General features: G+C 39.8%; 1 protein-coding gene across 1 annotated transcript; it reads left to right on the top strand.

Annotated features, from left to right (window-relative positions):
* Positions 1–16,349: 16,349 nt before the first annotated feature.
* On the top strand, positions 16,350–18,497 carry LOC134838882 (uncharacterized). Its single transcript, XM_063854186.1, has one exon. It carries the CDS (start codon positions 16,350–16,352, stop codon positions 18,495–18,497), a length of 2,148 nt encoding a protein of 715 aa, XP_063710256.1.
* Positions 18,498–20,260: the final 1,763 nt, after the last annotated feature.

Here is a 20,260-nt window from a genome sequence, read left to right as displayed (position 1 = left end):
CATATTACCGTTACTATCAAGTTCTTCTATGGTGAACTGCAAGTTTGGATGCAACTTATTGGCAGCCTCGAGAACTAACCCAGGATCGCCCTTGACAGTTCTAACTAAGTCACCCACATATCTTAGAAAACACGTATCTTAGAAAACTATGTCACCCACATATCTTAGCCTAATTGTTGTGATAAACATATTAAATAGTTTCATATGTGAATGAATATGATTTCCCAAGATGATGATGGCTCAGTGCAACAACAGTTGGACTCCTAATATAGTGATGTGGAATTGAACCTTGACTCGAAACCCTATTACCCCGCTATCCAAGAAGAATTCCTTGGAAGCGGAGCACTTGGAATTGAAAGCAGAGAAAAAGAAATCCGTAGAAACGGAGCACTTGAAGTTGAAAAGGCTAAAAAGGAAACTGGTGCCCGAAATCGCCCAATCTGTGTTTAACGCAACAGTCCTAGCAGCCGTCTATCTGCTTGCTGTTGAAATTTACCAATTGCCCCCATACATAATAAGCAGCTATTAAAATGCGGACAGATGCTTACCCCATGATGTAAAAGCAGAGAAAAAGCAGAGAAGTTTGTCCCCACTAGACAAACCCTGGACAAAACTGGTGTGATCCGGCGACGAGTGATCCCAGTTTGGCGTACAGACCTCGGCTCTACAACTTACGGAGGGCGTTGTTCCTGTACGGACACGCCCTTTTGCGTCTGGGGGGAAAATGCCAGACACAGCACCTTGCGGCAACGCCAAATGTCCCCACAGCGGAATCGTAGCTTCCAGTGGAGTGCAGTGTGATGGGTGCAATAACTGGTTTCACATCAGCTGTGCTAGAACAACGAAAAGAAAACTCGCAAACATCCCTCAATTTTTCTGTACTAGTTGTCATCAACAGCCTTCTAACGGATTTTCAGGTTTATCACAGATGATGACAAAAATGACAGTTAAAGAGAAAGGTATTGACGACCAGAAAAAAGCTACCGAGCTGAAGGAACTAGTGGACCTGCCTAAGATTGATGTCTCAGCAAACTGTTTCCCTCCTGCCGATAAGTTTGGCGAAACAAATTTAAACCAGTTTGCCGCCGGAGTTGAAAGTTTTTATGAAAAAGTTGTTTTCATGAAAAGAAATCTATTTAACCTCCCTTCAGGAAATGCTGGAAAGCTGTTTATCAGGGAGGTCACGTTCGGGCTGAAACCGTTTAATTCTTCAAACTCAAAATACAATTCCATGGCCATGAAAGTGCTACCCGGATTACTGCTACAGAAACCCTTCCAGGCCTCCAAATGCAAAAATCACACTGAAGCACTTTCTCGGCGCTCAGAAATGTGGAAACGCGGAGATATAAAGGGTCTAGCGGATGAAGTTTATTATATTCAAAAACGACTAAAAACCACGCAACGCAACAACTCATCTAAAGACCAAGATCGTGGCTTTGCCAAACTACTTTTTCAGGGGAAAGTCAAAAACGCATTGAAGCTATTAGAAGAAGATCCGAGCGTTGGTTGCCTTCCCTTCACAGAAACGATTGAGAAGGAACTGAAGCAGTTGCACCCAACCATGGCAGTTCCCGACAGAACAGCACTTCTTTTTGGGCTAAAGGAAACCATTCCCGAAGTAGCATATAAGTCCATCAAAGAAGATGTGGTAGCAAAAACTGCAGGAAGACTGAATGGATCCGCTGGTCTATCGGGATTAGATGCTGAAGTATTAAAGAGAATGCTTTGTTCAAAAGATAATGTCCAAGACGGAAAAATGCTGAGAGAAGAAATCTCTTTGATGTGCTTCAGATTGTGCACCATGCACCACTGCCCCGGATTATTTGCGCCTTTGACGTCTTGTCGTCTTTTAGCCCTTGATAAGAACCCTGGAGTGCGACCAATCGGGTTTGGGGAAGTTCTCCGTAGACTTCTAGGGAAATGTATTGTCCACGCATTCAAAGACCCGATCAAGGAAGCCGCAGGAAACCTGCAAACATGTGCCGGATTCGAAGCTGGTGCAGAAGCTGCTATTCATGCTATGAAAGAACTCTACGAGGAAGAGAACTCGGAAGCTGTGATAATGATCGACTCCTCAAATGCCTTCAACTCCATGAACAGAGCAGTGGCTCTAAACAACTTACAAGTACTGTGCCCAACGATTGCCACGTATTTAATAAACACATACAGGCAGCCATCGCGCTTATTTGTGATAGGTGGGGAATTAAAATCAAGTGAAGGAACCACGCAAGGAGATCCACTCGCGATGCCCTGGTTCTCTATCAACACCAGAAGACTAATCAATGTACTTGCCGAACAAACTGAGGTGAAGCAAGCATGGCTGGCAGATGACGCCACCGGATGCGGAAGCATCGCGAACTTATGGAAGTGGTACGGGAAACTAATTGAAGAAGGAAAGAAAGACGGTTATTTTGCTAACAAACTGAAATGCTGACTGGTAGTGAAATCGGAGAGTCTGAGTGAAAAGGCAAAAGTGATGTTTAATGGAACAATAAATGTCACTACAGCCGGCAAAAGGCACTTGGGTGCAGCACTTGGGACTCAAGATTTCAAGACTGCTTACTGCAAAGATAAAATTGAAATATGGGCTAAGGAATTGAACGTGTTGAGTGGGTTCGCCGTTTCACAACCACATGCAGCATTCTCTGCGTTTAGCAAAGGATTTAAGTCAAAGTTTACATACTTCTTTCGGACTATACCTGAACCAATAGAGTGTGTTCTGGAGAACAAACTTATTCCAGCGCTCTTCGGGTCTGAGTCCCCACGGGTCTTATTGGGTTACCAGTAAGCAAAGGCGGTCTTGGTTTCGGAGCGCTAAAAGAAGAAGCAAGATTTCAAAATGAAAACTCAAAAATCTTCTCAAAGCCCCATAAGCAAGCCATCATTGACCAGCTTTCGGATACCACTCTCGAGTATAGCGGCGGAAGAAAACAAATAGCAACTCGGAAACGCGAAAGAGAGAAAGAATTAGAAGAAGCAGTTTCACAATCATTTACCACCGAAGAAAAAAGGAAGTGGAAACAAAACACAGACAAGAGAGCTAGTACCTGGCTAACCGCCCTACCTCTAAAAAGCCAAGGAATGAACCTCTCAAAAACCGAATTTCGGGACTCGCTGAGGTTACGATACAATATTCCCCTACAAAATATCCCCCGCAATGGCCCATGCGGAAAAACTTTTTCCGTTGACCATGCCCTGTGCTGTAAAAAAGGTAGTTTCATATCCGCGAGGCTTGACAAACTTCGGAACCTTCTTGCAGGGTTGCTAACAAGGGTATGCAACAATGTGGAAGTCGAACCACAACTGACAAAAATTGATAACGAAGTATTCAGATTACAAACCACATCAACTGAAGATGACGCGAGGCTAGACATCAAAGCTAGTGACTTTTGGGAGACTGGACAGACTACGTTTTTTGACGTTCGGGTGACCTCACATGGCACCAAGGCTACAACTGAAATCTTCAAATCACAAGAAAACGAGACAAAAAGAAAGTATCTGGAAAGAATTGTCGAGGTGGAGAACAGTTCGTTCACGCCGCTGGTCTTCGGCACTAACGGGGGAATGGGAAAAGAATTCAGCATTTTTCTCAATCAATTAGCTGTTAAACTTTCCCGGAACGAAGATGGCAACTCTTATTCAACCTGTATCAACTATCTGAGAACTCGATTATCATTCTGTATATTAAAATCTGTTACAATGTGTATTCGAGGTACCCGTACTCCATTCAACAGTAGTTCAGTATGCCAGGAATCATCATTAGCGGAAGATTTTCTGTTGAACTCAGCAACTGCCGATATCGCCTCATAATTTTTATTAGTTTTATATACCCGTTTGTTTCATTGTATATCTGTAATTACGTTTTCTTCTTTAATAAAGAAGTTAGTACTTCCCTTTATATAATGCTGGTATGGGCCCTGTCCAGCTTGTGCACGACCGTACCTAAACGGAAGGGCCCCTTTTATAATTAAAGTTTTTCATATCTTAGAAAAACTTTAACACCATTCTCAGCCCGATCTGCTTCCTGTTGTTTTTTGCAAGCAATGCAATACCATACTGTTTCAGCCATGTCTGCGTATTCAGATTTTGATATGTTACCACACCCTAAGTGGTACCAAATCAAACAAGCTTCGCATTCTACCCCTTTAGTCCGATATGTCTGCTTTTTCTGACAACCAGGGCAGACCTCCTTGTTACCCTCATTTAGCACAATCAATTTTGGTACTTCTTTCTTTAATGCAGGTTCGTATTGTTTGAGCCTCAAATTGGCCAGTATTACTGCAAGGGAGGCGCCCATTGCTAAATCGTCTTTTTGTACATACCACAAACCATTGCATTTAAAACTTACCTAACTCACTTCCAAATTCAGTATTTTTTTCATAGTCTTGCAAAATGTTTCCAGAGGGTTGACTTGCTCATATAATCTCCTCAGGGCTTTTTCAACCGCTTTCTTGAAGGGGACATTAGTGTACAAATTCTTTACATTAAGGGAGGTTATACTCTCATCAGAGTGCAATTCAGTTTTCTCCAAGATATCCTTAGCCATTTGAGTGTTCGTTTCTATGTTTGCCCCCTCAATTTAATCAAAGTACTTTGCCAAAGTTTTATTTAGGTTGTCATATGAGCTAGCAGGTAAAAAAAGGACGGGACGAAGTGGTGTGCCTTGTTTGTGTACTTTTGCTAATCCTTACAGCCTAGCCGGCTGCGCCCCCGTTGATCTCAACCTAGTACACACCGCTTCGCTAATTTCGTCCTTCTTTTTCATGCCAAGTAATTCTTTGCTTACGTCTTTTTCAATTTTTATGATCACGCTGTCTGTCAGTTTCTTCCTCTCTCTAAATTGTTCTGCCTGTAATGAAACTTTCAGTTTCTTCTCATATGTCTTCTTTTTCATTACACAAAAACTCACCCCCTTATCAAACGGCACTGCCAGAAGACCATTGTCCATCAAATACTTTCTGGCTTTTCATTACATTTGTCAGAAGGGGTCTGTTTCACATTCTTAGCATATATCTTTGCAGCTGCTCCAATCTCACATAATTTTTCTCCGGGTGTTCTATTTAACTTCAGTTCAGACAAAAAACTATCAATGTCCGCAAGGAAGTTTATTTCATTGAATTTGTCTCGTACCGGATGTTTTGGTCCAAAACTTAAGACTTCCCGCACCCAAAGCGGCAAAATCACTTCATCTAAAGTTCTAACTGACCTTTGATCCAAGTTTCTTAATGGTCTATTCTGTCTTTCCGAAATGGTGTTCCAAGCTTTTTCTTGTGTCGGCTTATCAGATTATGGACACTATACCTTGTTTGCAGGTTCGGATAGAATATTACCGAAAGCCACCATTTCTCATCTGTACCTCTTGTCACTACCACTTCTCACTAAATTTTTCTTTACCTCAATGATCTAGTTAAAAATTATTTCAAACACTACCCTATCCGACAAATTTTTCAGATATTGATTTTCAATACATTGTTTCCGATTTCTTTTTCCAATGCTGAGAATTTCCATTGTGAATATTTTCCCATGTTGAGGTACTTCTTAAAACCTTGTAGAGCGTCCCTTCAATAACGTTTCTTTTGTAAGGCAAAGGTGCGCAGCCTCTAAGTGGTGCCGGTATCAGTGGGTTTTTGGTACCACCCATATAAGACCTTTTTCCAGAGTCCACGTTGAAATTTAAATCCAAAAAGGCCCAATTAACGTTACTATCAAGTTCTTCTATAGTGAACTGCAAGTTAAGATGCAACTTGATGGTAGCCTCAAGAACTACCCCTTCTCACTACTTCCCTTGCTTTCGCTAGGCTACCCGATGCCCTAATCCTATCCGCGTTTGCCTGGCTTATCTCAGATCTCAGGAGTCGCAATTGTGCGCCACTTGATCCAAAAAACACCGTTATCAGGCGCGCAAAACCGTAAAATTTTGGTGTAAGTTCGTTATCGAGACATTTTCTAAGAAATTTATATCTCAGGATACTGCACTTAAATTTACTAAAATGTTTTCAGCCATCTAACAAAAATTTCCAGATTTTTTTTCAGACGAATCTAAGGAATGGTGAAGGCAGCAAAAATGCGGTCACTTTTTCTTTGCAGGCCGCGAGCGCTTAAACTCATGTGGCACTCAGCAAAGAAAAAACAGCCTCAACAAAATCTTACTACTTATTGGTCATTCGGCTCAAGCTGAAGTTCTCCAGCCAACACCTCCGCGCCCCTGCCCGGCGGCGTTCCTGCGATGGTTTTTTGATGGAACAATTAAATCACAATGGTGGCACTTATGGTGGCACATTAGTGGCACCCTAAGTGCCACACTTAATTAAATTTCTGAATTTTAAAGGCTGCGCACCTTTGCAATACGAAAGAAAGTAACTCAACATGGAAAAATTTTGACCGGGCATTGGAAAAAATTGGAAACCATGGATTGAAAATCAATATCCAAAAAAACGGTTGGACAAGGTAGTGTTTGAAATTCTTAACAAGATCCTTGAGGGAAGGAAAAATTTAGAGGTGACGGCATCAGAACCGAGAAATGATAAATGGTTGAAAGACTCACACCCACATTTTTACTTTGCAACATTGAGGCAATCCATCTAAACTGTTAGCTGCAAGGTTTGGCAAGTTTCTCGGGCAGACAAAACTTCTACAACAAAAAAAGTAAAAACATGCTTGCCATCCCTCAAATCTTCCTTTGCTTGTGAACTGAGATCCAAAGTGGTGTATAAACTCACATGTAGTGGATGTAACTCCACCTATGTCGGCCAGACAGTCCGACTTTTAGCCACGAGGGTCGATGAACACCGCAAGGACGACTCACCAGTAGGGCAACACTTGTTAGAATGTAATAAGGAGGTAGGCGGTACTGTTGAACTGAAGTCTGAGATTATAGTCAAGGGTCTGAATTAGCAGCTAAACAAAATTTACGTTCAAAATTAAAATTGTGTCGAATGGAAGCGCAGCGTGGCAAGCGGTCGCTAATCGCAAATACCGCATTTGAACTTAGCACTCTGACTTGCTAATTGTTCTGATTTGACTAAAACAGTTATGTCAATTAAACTTAATTAAAAATAACAAATAAGTTTAATTTAAAAACGAACGTTTTCGCTACAGCTTTGAACAAATTAACCGGAAAGGGTCATAAGCTTTTGAAATAGCTCTGAACTTGAGACTGTAAACTGGCGTTAACACTGCAATCGAACTTTTAAAACTGCAATTTGACACAAAATCTATGCAAAAAGATTGCGCTTTCCGGATAATTTCATTATTTCAAGCGCACAATCAAAAAAACTTTTTCATTCAAAAACGATCTGCCAGAGAATTATTTGTGGCAAAAAAAACATAGGATACCGACAAAAACCATACGCGAAACGTCCCAGTTTGAATTTGAAGGTTAGAAATAAATTAGAAGTGGGTTTTAAATTTGAAGGAATTTGAAATTAAGTTGTCCGTTAAAAACGTAAAAAGCTATCGCATTATCAAGTATGTGCAAGTAAAAGTCAAAGTATTTCCATTCCAAAGACTTTATAAACCATAATTGTTAGCATTAAGCTTTTTGGGTATCTAAGAATAATAAATAATTGTTAAAACGTTTGTTGGAAACTCCGTTTTTGAAGATATTTCGTACCCCAACTAATGTTCGTTTTTTTTTCGACCTTCTTAACTGGTTTTATTTAATTTTAGGTATAAGTTAATATTTTTTTCTCGTTTTGTGTGTTCTAATTCGTAAAAATGCCATTCGAATCTAGTTGACTTGGACAATGTCAGACTAAAAATTTAGTGCGAGCAATCAGCTCCTGTACTCGTTGCGCGTGTTCAGTTGGGGCTTTTGTTTATTTATAGGAAGAGCCTCCAAGGCCAATTGAGTCATTGGTCATCAATCAATCGCCACCATTCAAACACCTTTTGATGCTCTGTTATCAGTTTGGTTAGATGTTAGCAAGTTTGCCCAACGTAAATAGAACTGCATCCACTAAAAAATTTTTTCATAAATCTTATGAAGTTATAGCTTACAATTAAACTTGACCACAGGTAAATTTTTAGTTTGCGCGTTGTAAAAATGACTAAGACCGGAATTGACCCTTGAAGTTTTCCTTAACATTTCAAAATTACCTTTCCTTGTTACTGTAGAAAAAACATTGGTTTTTGCCAGTTTTCTTGCAACTGGAGTCAACTTTTACCGTCTTCGTTGTGTTTGATGTTTCAATTAGGATTTCAACCAATGTATTATTTACAATTTTTGATGTCCAAGAGTTTGGGTACTGATTTTCATTTCAATTTTCTTCATTAGATTTTAACGCTTTGTCAAAATTGTTCCAGTTACTAGTACATCGAAACAACCTATGTTTTGTTCCTTCCACAAGGTTCTCCTTCTCGTGGAGGATTGCGCAGCTATGAAAATTCAAAAAAGTGTCAGATAAATTGTCTGTGATACCATTTGGATCTGATCTCCCTTTGCTGATTTACTACAAAACTTATCTCCAAAAAAAGCAAGTTCACCTTTCTCGTTGACTTTCTCTATAGTAAGTTGTAAGTTCTTATGCAACGAGTTCAATCTTTTATGTACCGTGTTCGAGTCCTTCCTCTATTACAGTTCCAATATCGTCATCGGTTTTTTTGAACCGTTTTTGTTGTTAAAAACAAAATGAAATGTCTATTGGAGTACGACAGAATTCACAGTATCATACTATATCATCAGTTTTTTAGTATTCGCCATTACTTATCTTTTGACATCTAGCATGATAACAATTACAACAATTTTCACTTTCAAAACCTTTTCTGTTCCAAAAAGTTTCCTGTCTTCATTTTGGACAATTTTCAGATGATGTTTCTGATATTTGCTTTATGCCATAAACCGCCTTAAACCTTCTTTTAAACAATTGTATCTAAAATTTAGCCAAAATTACTGACAGGGATGCACCCAAGTCTAACCCATCCTTCACTCTATACCCTTTTCCGTTACTTCCAAAATAAATTTTTGTTACGGCTAACTCACGCATCAAACAGTTTTAAACATTCAATGTGTGGTGAATAATCTTTTCTATTCAAATTACAAAAGGCAATCGCAATTGCTTTCGAGACCGGAACGTTTTGTGTACAAACATTTACCGTCTAATTGAAAAATGTATTCAGTTTTGTCAAACATTACATTTTAACGTTGTTCTCGAGCGTCCAAAGAAGATATTTTAATGTTTTCGCTAAAAATACTTTCCGAAAATGGGGTCCAATTTTTATGCAGCTCGTGATAACTACTGCCACGTATTAGTAGGACCGGACGGAGTGATTATTCTTTCTTAGGTACTTTATACAATGCGTGTAGCCTAGCGGGATGAGCTTCGGTAGTTCTGAGTTTTGGATTAAAATTTATCACCTACGGTTTCTTGTTTTTTTCTTCATTTTGAGTAGTGCGTTATTGATATCTTTTTCCACTTTCCAGATCAAACACTCAGTGCCCTTTTAATTTCAGTATATTATTGGCGATTCCAAACTTCTTGTAGTTTTCTGTCATAAATTAGTCTTTTCGAAAACCGTTGCCTTTCAATAAGATACAGCAAGAAGGTCGTTTTCTCTTAAAAACTTCACTACTCTTGAAAATGCACAATCAACAGGTTTTTTCTGATAGTCCTTGGGTCCCAATTTGCCGAGACTTCTATTTCCTATAGTTTTCCACCTCTCTTCCATTTTCAAGCAGGTTTTTTGGTCAATCATTTATTGTACGGAAAAATAATTTCATGAAACTCATCCCTAATTGAAAATTTTGAACAATGCCGAAAAAATTTTCAATAAAAATTGGCAATTTCAAATCATCTATTTTTGTTTTTCATCGAAATGACAATCTTTTGTTGCATTTTTCCTTGGCAATTAAATAATTTTAGTAAATTACCAATTTTTTTATTCTTGTTGAATTTGGTGGTTGTGCTAAACTTCCGACAAAATTAGAAAAACACCGTTGATAGCCACCTTCTTAACCAAATTTATTAAAAAATTGATATCTTATTTTGTCAACCTTTTTAAGAAAATGAATAATAATAGCTTTCGTTTTTCTTACTTCACCTTTTAACAGTCTTCTCTGAAGATTTAGCCAGCGTGCACAGAGATAATGTAAGTTTTTGGAACACGGAGTTTGAGAAAATTGGGAATCATATCACAATTCAAACAATTATCAAGAATACTTTTGTATTCCAACCAAGGTCTGCTAATTTTTTTCAATCTATAAACTAATTATCAAGTCCAAAGTATCATAGTAATCGATGTTACAGTCAGGAGACCCTTCATCACATATTCCAGTAAAAATCTTACGAAATTTTTCATATTGAGGAGTAAAGTATAACGCGAATAGAAGTAAAAAGAGTCAGATGGGTGGGAAACATGTCAATCAGATTGAGAAAAAGATTGACTCTACATAATAAACCGGAATTGAAAAAAAAATCAAAAATTTGATATGAAGCTACGGTCTATCAGATACTTATACTAAGCGGCGCTTTTGTTCCCTCGGCTCTATTAAAAAATAATTAAAAATTTTATCATTAGTAGTTCTAACATTCGACCAGAAGTGCACTGCGATTGAAGATAGAAAAACACCCGTGTGACGACTGGTCGACATCAGTTAATTTAGTTCTATATATTTTACATCGTCTCGACCTAGTCAGTTGATTTTTTGGTCTGTTTTGTTTAGGGGTTGATGGACGTGTTACAGCTTTTATGCCATCAACCGAACGCAAGTTATATAGCTTTCAAGTTACATGTGAATACAACCACATAGCTGGTCTCGGATTCTTAGACTACGTGGCTGAAACTAAAAAGGGGGTTAAAATTAAATTCATAGTTATTTTTGGTGACAGTCATTGATCGGATCTATTACAGATAAATTGACTTTTTCCTTGCCCTCAACTACTCATTCACTGAAACAACCAATCCATGGAATTAAAATCAACTTTTCAGGGCCTTAAAGCAGTTAAAAGATTTTTAAAAGCTACTTAAAAGTCACTAGGCAACGGGTCTCCAATCCCACACTCCTCTAGAAATAACGCCGTTATATATTTTATTTCTCGTGCACTAGAGTGTTCGAATCTGCTCCGGATATGTCACTAAGCCTTCCAATTTCACTAATTCTCGGGCTCAACGTGCTTTTGTGCGCTGACGCTTCTTAAAATATTAGTTGATTTTCTCGCAAACGACCGTATCACGTCGCATGCGGCAGTTGTGTACTTACTTTTCTCATGCTCAAACTGGCGATTTTGACTTTTCTCAAAAACTTTTTATCTGAAATTAAAATTTCGCAAATCAGATAATTGAGAACAATCCGATCTCTGTTTTTGTTTTTTCTTCACTCAATTTTTTTTATGATATTTTGAGCGTTATTCGTAAATTTCGACTGTGATTTACGGAGGAATAGCACAAGTGCCGAATACATGGGCAGCGTTCGCAAACTGTTTTTCCACGGAAATTTTGTCTATGAAAACTACATGCCCTGAGTTCCTCGGTACAGGTGCTCAAGTTCTTACAGAGGTTTTTTTAAAAATTTTCAATGCTAGGAACTGCGGTGATCTGAATTTCAAAAATTAATGGGGTGAAAAAATTCCATTATTAATTAAATCTTTATGTTCATCACTTTTGTAATCTTCCACCTCGGCCGCCACCGTTCCGGGATTACAAACTGAACCTGCACTTATTTTACTTGGAGCTAAAAAAACAGGTATTGTTAAATGTCATAAGAGCTGCCTCTTGGGTCTCTTGTGATTAGTCCAATGGAGGTTTTATGGCTTTAAAACAGAGAGAATGTAAGTGACGGCGAAACTTTGTTTCATAAGGGCATTCAACTTCAAGGTCTAGAGAATCTCGCTGAACGTTTCAGACAAGATAGGTTTTGCGTTCATCTTCGGTTTTATATTTTCCACAAACGCAGCTATGTTGTCACAATTTTTTGAACCTAGGTGAGTCGAAATATTTTCTAAGAATTTGACCGTGTCAAAATTTACCGTGTCAAAGTTTAGTCCGTGTCAAAATTTTGACCGTGTAAAATTTAGTAAAAATTTTTTCTAAAATTTTGACACGGTCTCACATTCAACCCTTGCAATCTGAACTTATCCATGCGCTCCAAACGAAAAATTCCAGTTAAGGTAGGTTTTGTTTTGTTGAGGCCAAAAATTCCAGTTGAGGCCAAAAAACTGGATCAAGCTCAAAGGCGAGCAGAAAAAACACTCAAACCAGTTTTGACTGCCGGAAAAACTGCTTGCAATATTTGGCTATGATAAGCTTTTACATTTTTTAATTTAGACTTTTGTTTTTAAAAATCTATAATATTTTTCCAAAAAAACCTTTTTGCAAAAAAACAAGGAAGTGTGTGCCAAAATATGGGTGTTACAAATTAGTTTTCGTTTTTTTTTGTGCTTAGCATTATGCCATAGATTTTTCCGATTTTAGTATGATTTCAAGGTCTCGGAGCTCTATCTTGAGATTTTCGGCTAGATTTTGATCATCTAAATACCAAACTTTTTTTTGGATTCAAGTTTTTTTTTACTAGCATCTGTTTTACAGCGGCGGAGCCTCAGGGTCAACATGTTGTATTCCATCTTCCGACATGATGAAGTTTCCGTAAATAAGTAACTCGGTGGGCTGTAGGAGCAATCAATGATTTACCACTACAACTCAAGGCTGTTCGAAAATTCGTGAGTCAACATAGTTTCTCTATTAAGCAAAATGAATGCATTACTAAAACCTAATTCGGATAGAATTGAGCAGTTCGGGGAGTCATCACACTCTATTAAGTTTCCAAAGGAATGTGCAATAATTTAAGCTCTTCATTTAGTACCACATCCTACTTCAAAACTTCAAAAAGTTTTGTTGCTCTGCGAGAGCTTTGCTTCCCGCGCACTCAGACGCGATTCGTCTGAGCGTAATGCCGATGGCAGTCGATAGCAAAATTCTATCTGTTATGCTGGGGGTGTTAATTTTAATCCGAGAGAAAACGATCTCAACGGTTTGGGTGCTTTATGACATTAAGCCCCTCATTGCCATCTTTAGTTAGAAGTATAAAAAAATTGCGATCCTATCATCTGAAGCCGCCAAACTTCTGTCATCCTTTACTTTTGCCTCATCGAGCATGCTGCTGATAGCTTCACATGCTGCGAGAGATCTGTTTGGGGTGGGTTTCACCCTTGGGGAAGTGGTTTAGTCAGTGAAACATTATCTGCTCTTATTTTTTTAAAACTCGTGTTAAACAAATCAACTTCTTGTCAATCTTGCACTATGGATATTACTGTTTGGCTTCATTAAGAAAACACAAGAAAACTAGATGCATTCCTGAAGGTTTCAGATAAATGAATATGTTAAAATTTACGTTATCAGCAAGATAATCCAGACCAGCTACATTTAGGCAATCTTTTACCACTCTCATTTTTTATGCATTTGAATTATCATTCACTTCTTCCCGAACACTGTAAACGAGAAATAGATTTGTTTTTTGTTCAGTTGAATCACGAACGAAATTGACTCACACGTAGATTTTCGACCATAAAAGTGATCTTGAAGTAGTGTTTAAACTCGCATGTAGAAACGGTTTTCAAGTTAAACAAAGAACAGTTTTCAAGTAATATCATCTTCAATGATATAATTTTTTTTAAATAAACGTGAAAAGAGATCAACGGGATAGGTGCTAGGGATTTTAGCATACCGGGTTCTAGGCGTTCGAAAAATTTTAGCACAATTATCACAACTCCTAGCCTGAATATTGTGATAAACTTCGTTATGAGATGTGATATTTTCAATGTTCAAGCTTGTTTGTCGAGAGCTCTTTGAGGGGTTTTAGAGACAAGCACGCCACGTAATATTCCAGTCTGGAGAAGGTGTGCCTGGCCTGGGAGGTCTGGTGGCGCGCCGCTGGTTTTTCTGAACTCGGTTGAGTTATTTCTTTATCTGCGAGTCTTATACAATTTCTTATTTTCTTCAATTTAAATTTTAATTATTATTTTTTTCATCATAAAACCCTGTTAGCATGGGTTACTTTGATGCCGCGCAGTCAAGGTGAGGAAAAAAAGCAAGGAGTGTACAATCAAAGAATGCTTAAAACCTTCTTGAGTTTTAAATTGGATTAGATGTGGTTGTTGCTCTAATTGGTACCATAAGAATTGTGTAAATATAAGTCTTAGCAAATCAAAAAAGATCCATCGGTTTCAGTTTTTCATGTGTGTTAATGTGAAAGAAGTGGTCAGTAACGCTTCATGTGATGATGACTTAGTGCAAGATAATGATGTAAATTTAGCCATTTCAAATGTTCGGGTATTCAAAAGAGAGTACCTAAGGACACGCATGTTCCCTTGGCAGAAATTCTTTCATAGACATTAAACGATATTTTTTAAGTTTCGAAAATGTAGAGAAAGCTAATCATTAGTTAGTTTGCTTCAAGTCTTTCTGTTTTATTTCCAAAACAACTGAAAAGAAGTGGTCGTAAGCAAGCGACAGCCATGATTCCAATAAAAAACCAAAAAATAAGAGCCAATAATGTTTCACCAATCCACATCCCCCCCAAGATAAAACTCGCTCAATACAGATCTCGCTCAAAATGAGGCATATCAGCAGCGTGCTCGATCAAGCAATCACAAAGCAGCACGCAATTTTCTGGGAAGCTTGCTATCAAACACGACCTGCCCGACGTGCTCCAATCTAGTGATCCTAGCGAATTTAGTAGATTATCTGAGAATCATTTCACTCAAAATGCTTATGCTGATCTACAAAGTGGGTCAATTGAAACGATAGGAAAATAATGATCGAAAAATGCACACATCAAATTTCAATCAAAATCTGGAGCCTCAACAAATCATTTATTCAAAGAAATAACACTTCAGCAGACATCAAGCATCAAGGATTTTCGAAAATTGTTGATGCGAAAGTCTATCTGGAATACACATATCAATAAACGTCTCAAAAAAGCAATTGAGTTTCTCAAATGGCGTCGAAAATTTTTTTCGCCTGCAATGCCCACAACTTCGTAACACTCGTTTCAAACAAGTCAATTTGAGCTATGAGCTCTCCTTTACGTTCAAACATAAGCTCAGTTAAACGTAATTTAACAAGGGAGGTCGTTTAGGTTTTTTGTGGGAAGCTTGATATCAAACACGACCTTTCCGACGTGCTCAGATTTAGTGATTTTTTCAGTTTAGCAGATGATCTGAGATTTTTTTCATTCAACAAAGCGTACGCTGCGTTTGTTAGGATAATCAAAAACTATTTGACTGGAGGTTTTAAGCTAGACTTTATGTGTTCTTGTTGTCAACTATGTCAATTGTCTTCGAAAAGGCGGCCTAAAAAGCTGCTAGAAACAGTTAAGGATTGTTTCCGTACGAATTAGTGTTGATCATTTGTGAGGTACTTCTTGAAATGTTCATACAAAGGCATGCAAACGAATTTCTCAATTAGTTTACTATCGATGCAAAATACTCAGATAGACCGGTAGTTCTCAACTCTTTGAGGCTCACTGTATACGAGGGATACTGGGGCGTTTATTTTGTGACGACTGGCGTTTCTTTCAGCGCTTCACGTTTTTGATGAGCTGGTTTAGAATTTTTGTTTTCTTGTATGATAGAAGAAACTGGGTGAGATGCTGTTTGCGCCTCGTGTGTTGCTTGTCTCAGTTTCATCTAGCAGCGTTTTGAATGTTTTTGGTTGAGACGGAGAAGTTATATGAGACAGATTTTTGCCTTCGGTTAAAATAAAGCTTCGTTACTTTTGGCTTTATTTTGGCGAAGCTTTATTTTGGCGAGAAAACTCTGTTTATAACTTTTTGAAAAAAAGAGTTCACGCAGTCTTTTGGTTGAAGCAAAGATTTACTGAAGTACTTGCCAATCGCTTTATATGTTTCAATCGCTTGACTTTATTGCTTCTGTCTATTGAGCCGAAAACAGACCTTCGATAAGATATTCTGTCCTCTTCACATGAATGATTTACTTGGGCTTCAAGATTTAGTTTTTTTTAGTTCTCTTGTGGCTAGTACAACTTCTTTCGATTGATAAGGTCTGATTTTCTAAGTTTTTTCTAGACAAAAAAGCTGGATTTCTTCCATGGAGGAAGTTATTTTCAATCTGTTGTTCTCTTTGGCACACGAGTGTCAATTATTGATTGGAATTTCTTCTGCAGCTCATCAAACATGCTGTCTTTGCTCGTGTATCAGTAAATTTCAAAATTAGGTCTAAGCGTGTGACCCATTTTAGCATTATAATCTCATGAATTGTAATTGTAGATACTATCTTTGGCTGGCGGGGCTTCAAGGCATTTCAGTTCAATGTTACAGAGCTATGACCAAAACAGTCCTAAATTTTGTCTTACGTTCAACACAAATTAAGATCACAGTACGGTGTTGATAAGGATACATGAAGTGTTTCCCGAGCGGCACTGCTGCCGGTCCTTCGCGCTGGTTTCCTGAGCACTTTGTTCACGCCGTTGAGTGCCCCACTCCTCAGACTGCTGCCAGAACGTTAGAATCTCTCAACAGGGTTGTTAATATCCTCGCTGCCGGGCAAGCCCCTTCTAGTCTTTCTCCGTGGCTGTGCAGTGCGAATCTCTTTGCCACCGCTAAACCCAAGGGTGGTGTCCGGCCTATTGCGGTCGGCGAAGTGCTCCGAAGGCTCACTGCTAAATGCCTTGCTAAAGCCGCCAACGCTGAAGCTCGTGATTTTCTGTGTCCTCACCAGCTTGGAGTCGCTACCAGCGGTGGCTCGGAAGCCATCGTCCACGCTACTAAAATGACAGTCAAAAAGTGCTCGGAACATGGTCACCAAGGCGTCTTAACAGTGGATTTTGAGAACGCTTTCAACACGCTAGACCGCACCGAGATCCTCCTTCAAGTTCGCAACCGTCTTCCCGGTCTCTCCGCCTTTGTTGAGTTTACCTACGGTCACCACAGTCATCTGCTGTTCGAGGATGTCATTCTCAACAGCGAGAAAGGAGTTCAACAGGGGGATCCGCTAGGGCCTCTCATTTTTGCGGTCACCCTGCACTCTCTAGTCGAATCTCTCAAGTCGGAAGTCCCCGGTCTCACCCTCAACTGCTGGTACCTTGATGATGGGATTTGTGCCGGCGACGAAGACTCCTTGCTCAAGGCTCTCGAACTCATCACTTCCAACGGCTTGCATCTCGGCCTCAAAGTCAAGCACAATAAGTGTGAGTTGTGGGCCCCTGTGGAGTTCTCCTCCATCCCCGTCTCTATCCCGAGAGCAGCGTCTAATGGCTTCGAGCTTCTTGGCGCCCCCATTGGTGATACTGAGTTCTCAGTTAAAGTCCTGGACAAACGCATCTCGAAGGCCACCAAATGTCTTGAAAAGTTACCTCTTCTTGATGACCCCCAGCTCTCACTTGGCATCACTCGCACTTGCCTTGCTGCTCCCAAGCTGACGTACTCTCTTCGCACTCAGCCGCCCTCTCAGCCTGTCGCAGCTTCCCTGCAAGTTTTTGATGAACTCCTCCGCGATGCTCTTTCTGTCATAGTTGGCTCACCTGTTCCTGATCTTGCCTGGTCCCAGTCTTCCCTGCCTATCAAAGATGGCGGACTTGGCGTCCGGCAAGCTCGCGACCAACACATCCCTGCCTTCCTAGGGTCTTCGTGTCAGTCAGCTCATTTGGTCTCGTTTCTTACCGAATGCGACATCACTGATACGCCGGAGTTCCTGCGTGCCTCGAACGACTTCCGTGAACAGTCTGGAAGCGTTAACACTCCCGGTTTTACTCAAGAAGCTTTCCAAGAGAAACTCGATAAGGCCACCTACAACGCGTTCTTCTCGTCTCTTCCCGATTCCCGCGAGCAAGCTCGTCTTCAGTCGCTCTCTCTGCCTTACGCCGGCGCTTGGCTTACCGCAGTCCCCATTAAAGGTCTTGGCCTGCACCTGCTACCTGCTGAGTTCCAAGCTGCTGTCAGATACCGCCTTGGTCTTCCTGTGTTCGCGTCTGCTCGTAGGTGCCCCGCGTGTCCGTCTGGCATTCTGGACATCCTCGGGGACCACGCTGTCGCTTGTGGGGGGAGTGGTGGCCGGATCTCCCGTCACGACAGACTACGGGACATTATTTTCAATGCTACCTCGGCTGCCTCTTTAGCCCCCATCAAGGAGCAACGGAACCTCATCCCTGGAGAACGGTCCAAACCCGGCGATATTTTTATCCCTACTTGGAGCGCTGGTCGCCCAGCTGCTTTCGACGTCACCGTGACATCCCCGCTGCAGTTATCTCTTCTCTCTCGTGCGGCGGAGACCCCCGGGGCGTCCCTGGAAGTTGCTGAGGACCGCAAATTTTCGAAACACGAGAAAAACTGTGAGGAACAAGGAATCAGTTTTTTCCCGTTAGCAGTCGAAACGCTCGGGGGTTGGTCCGCTTTAGCTATCAAAACCTTCAAGTCAGTTGCTATCCTCGCTGATGCCAGACGTTCTGGTTCACGTGACGCTCGTGTTGCCCCAGTTCGCCTTCTCCAGAGCCTCTCAGTGTGCCTCATGAGAGGAAACGCCACTATGATTGTCAGCCGGGCCATCTAGTCTTGTGCAGTTTATTACGTTTTTTGCATTCCCAATTCTGGTGCTCCTTTGTTCCTTTGCTGTTAGCGCATTCCCCCTCTCTTTTCAATCCTCAATGATTCATCCCACATTTGTTGTTTGTTTTGTATATGTCTGCCATAGGTTTTATCTTTATTATTCATGAGTTTGAACAAGACTCCTGCCCTCAGGGTTGCCAACTGGTTACTTTTTATTAAATAGTTTTTAGTGATTAGGTTTTATGTTCAAATTCTTGTTTTGATTTTTAGCAGTAATTGAATAATAATGAAGTGTTTTTGTCTCGCGTTGGAAAGTCAACACTTTGTCGAAACATTCTATCTTCGAATAGATCAATGACTTCTTCTTCACTTGCATCTGGGCTCCAGATTATGTACCATTTTGTTGGGGAAAAGTTTATGTCCCCACATTTAACTGCTTTGCTGCTGCTTGGAATTTTCGACGAATCTTTCTGGAAATTTTTGGTTTTGAATCGATAGTGACTGTAATTAACTAAGTTTGCATATCAGACAGCAATCATCATCAGTTATGACTTTTTCACAGTTTTAACTGACTTTAACATATATCAAGATCTCGCCTTGGGGGTTGATTGAGGTCTTTTGCTTTCGGTCACAGCTGTGAGTGGTGTAGTCATAAAAACCCTTCAAATGCTAAAATATTCTCCTTTAGCCATCTTAGACAGATAAAAAATCAAACTTTAAGAGTTCTTTTAAAGCGTAGCTAGTTTGAAGCCTCTTTGGTGAACTATAAGACTTTGCGCGCTTAGTTGTACGTAACTGTAGTCTGCATAATCATGTGTTTCAGACAGTCTCGTCGGTGGTATACACAAAGATTCCACCGTAGTGTAACACAAAATTTCTTCTTTTCAGCTTCTAGTGTGGTATTCGTTCTCCGATGAGATTTTTACTTCGTTTCAGACACTGAATTTCTTTCCACTTTCTGTTGAGAGAACTCTTCAGCGAAACAAATCACATCTAATGAGTTATTCAATGTGACAATCAATGATATCAAAAAGCAGCTGGTACAAAATGCGATGCTACTTTGCAACAAACGTGAGCTAAACCCTGGCTTCTCTGGAGGAGAAGTTAACTTGTGGGAAAAGATAAGCAGGTAGAATCAAGACGACTCAGTTTGCCTAAGGGAAACTTTAAGAAGTTATGAAAGAGATCTTGATGTTTGAAGGAAAGTTATATTAAGGTAGCTGAATGCACCAAAATGAAGATTCTGTGTCTCTGAATCGGATATTTGGAGAACTAAAAAAAAAGATAAACAGCAGTAAAAATTTCAGTATACAACGGATCAAAGATGATCTGGAAAAAAACGAAGGGTGGACTAGAACCTCGTCTCAACATACGAGCAAATTACAAACACTGTAAAACTGACGTCAAGCCTGAAACGGTTGACTTTAGAAGACTGGGAAATTTGGAACCTGATCTAAACTACATTTTATGATTGGATAAATTAGATATTTTACCACTGTAAAGTATTTAACATTAACCAATCATGATCCATCTAACTAACAACCCACTTATTTGTAAGTACTGAAATTACTTGTAATTTCAGCACCAGAGAGATTTGAATTTAACTTAGAAATTAGTTGCCTCTCCAAGAGAACTTCAGCAGCCGCAATAAACCAGTATACCCTAGATCTATTGAGCCTAGCAGAGACTAGTTAAACAACCTGAGACAAGAATAGTATAAGAGTAAGATTAGGATCGGTATTAGACTAAGAAGTTGCACGAATCTAT

Source organism: Symsagittifera roscoffensis, chromosome 1 (assembly GCF_963678635.1).
Source record: "Symsagittifera roscoffensis chromosome 1, txSymRosc1.1, whole genome shotgun sequence".
In the NCBI taxonomy this organism is placed as follows: domain Eukaryota; kingdom Metazoa; phylum Xenacoelomorpha; order Acoela; family Convolutidae; genus Symsagittifera; species Symsagittifera roscoffensis.
Note: the sequence above shows the minus strand (reverse complement) of the source record. Positions and strands in the feature narration are given on the sequence as shown.

What these genes read in the sequence shown, in the direction of transcription:
- LOC134838882 (XM_063854186.1), top strand. Translation starts at nt 16,350, where the DNA reads ATGAAGTGTTTCCCGAGCGGCACTGCTGCCGGTCCTTCGCGCTGGTTT.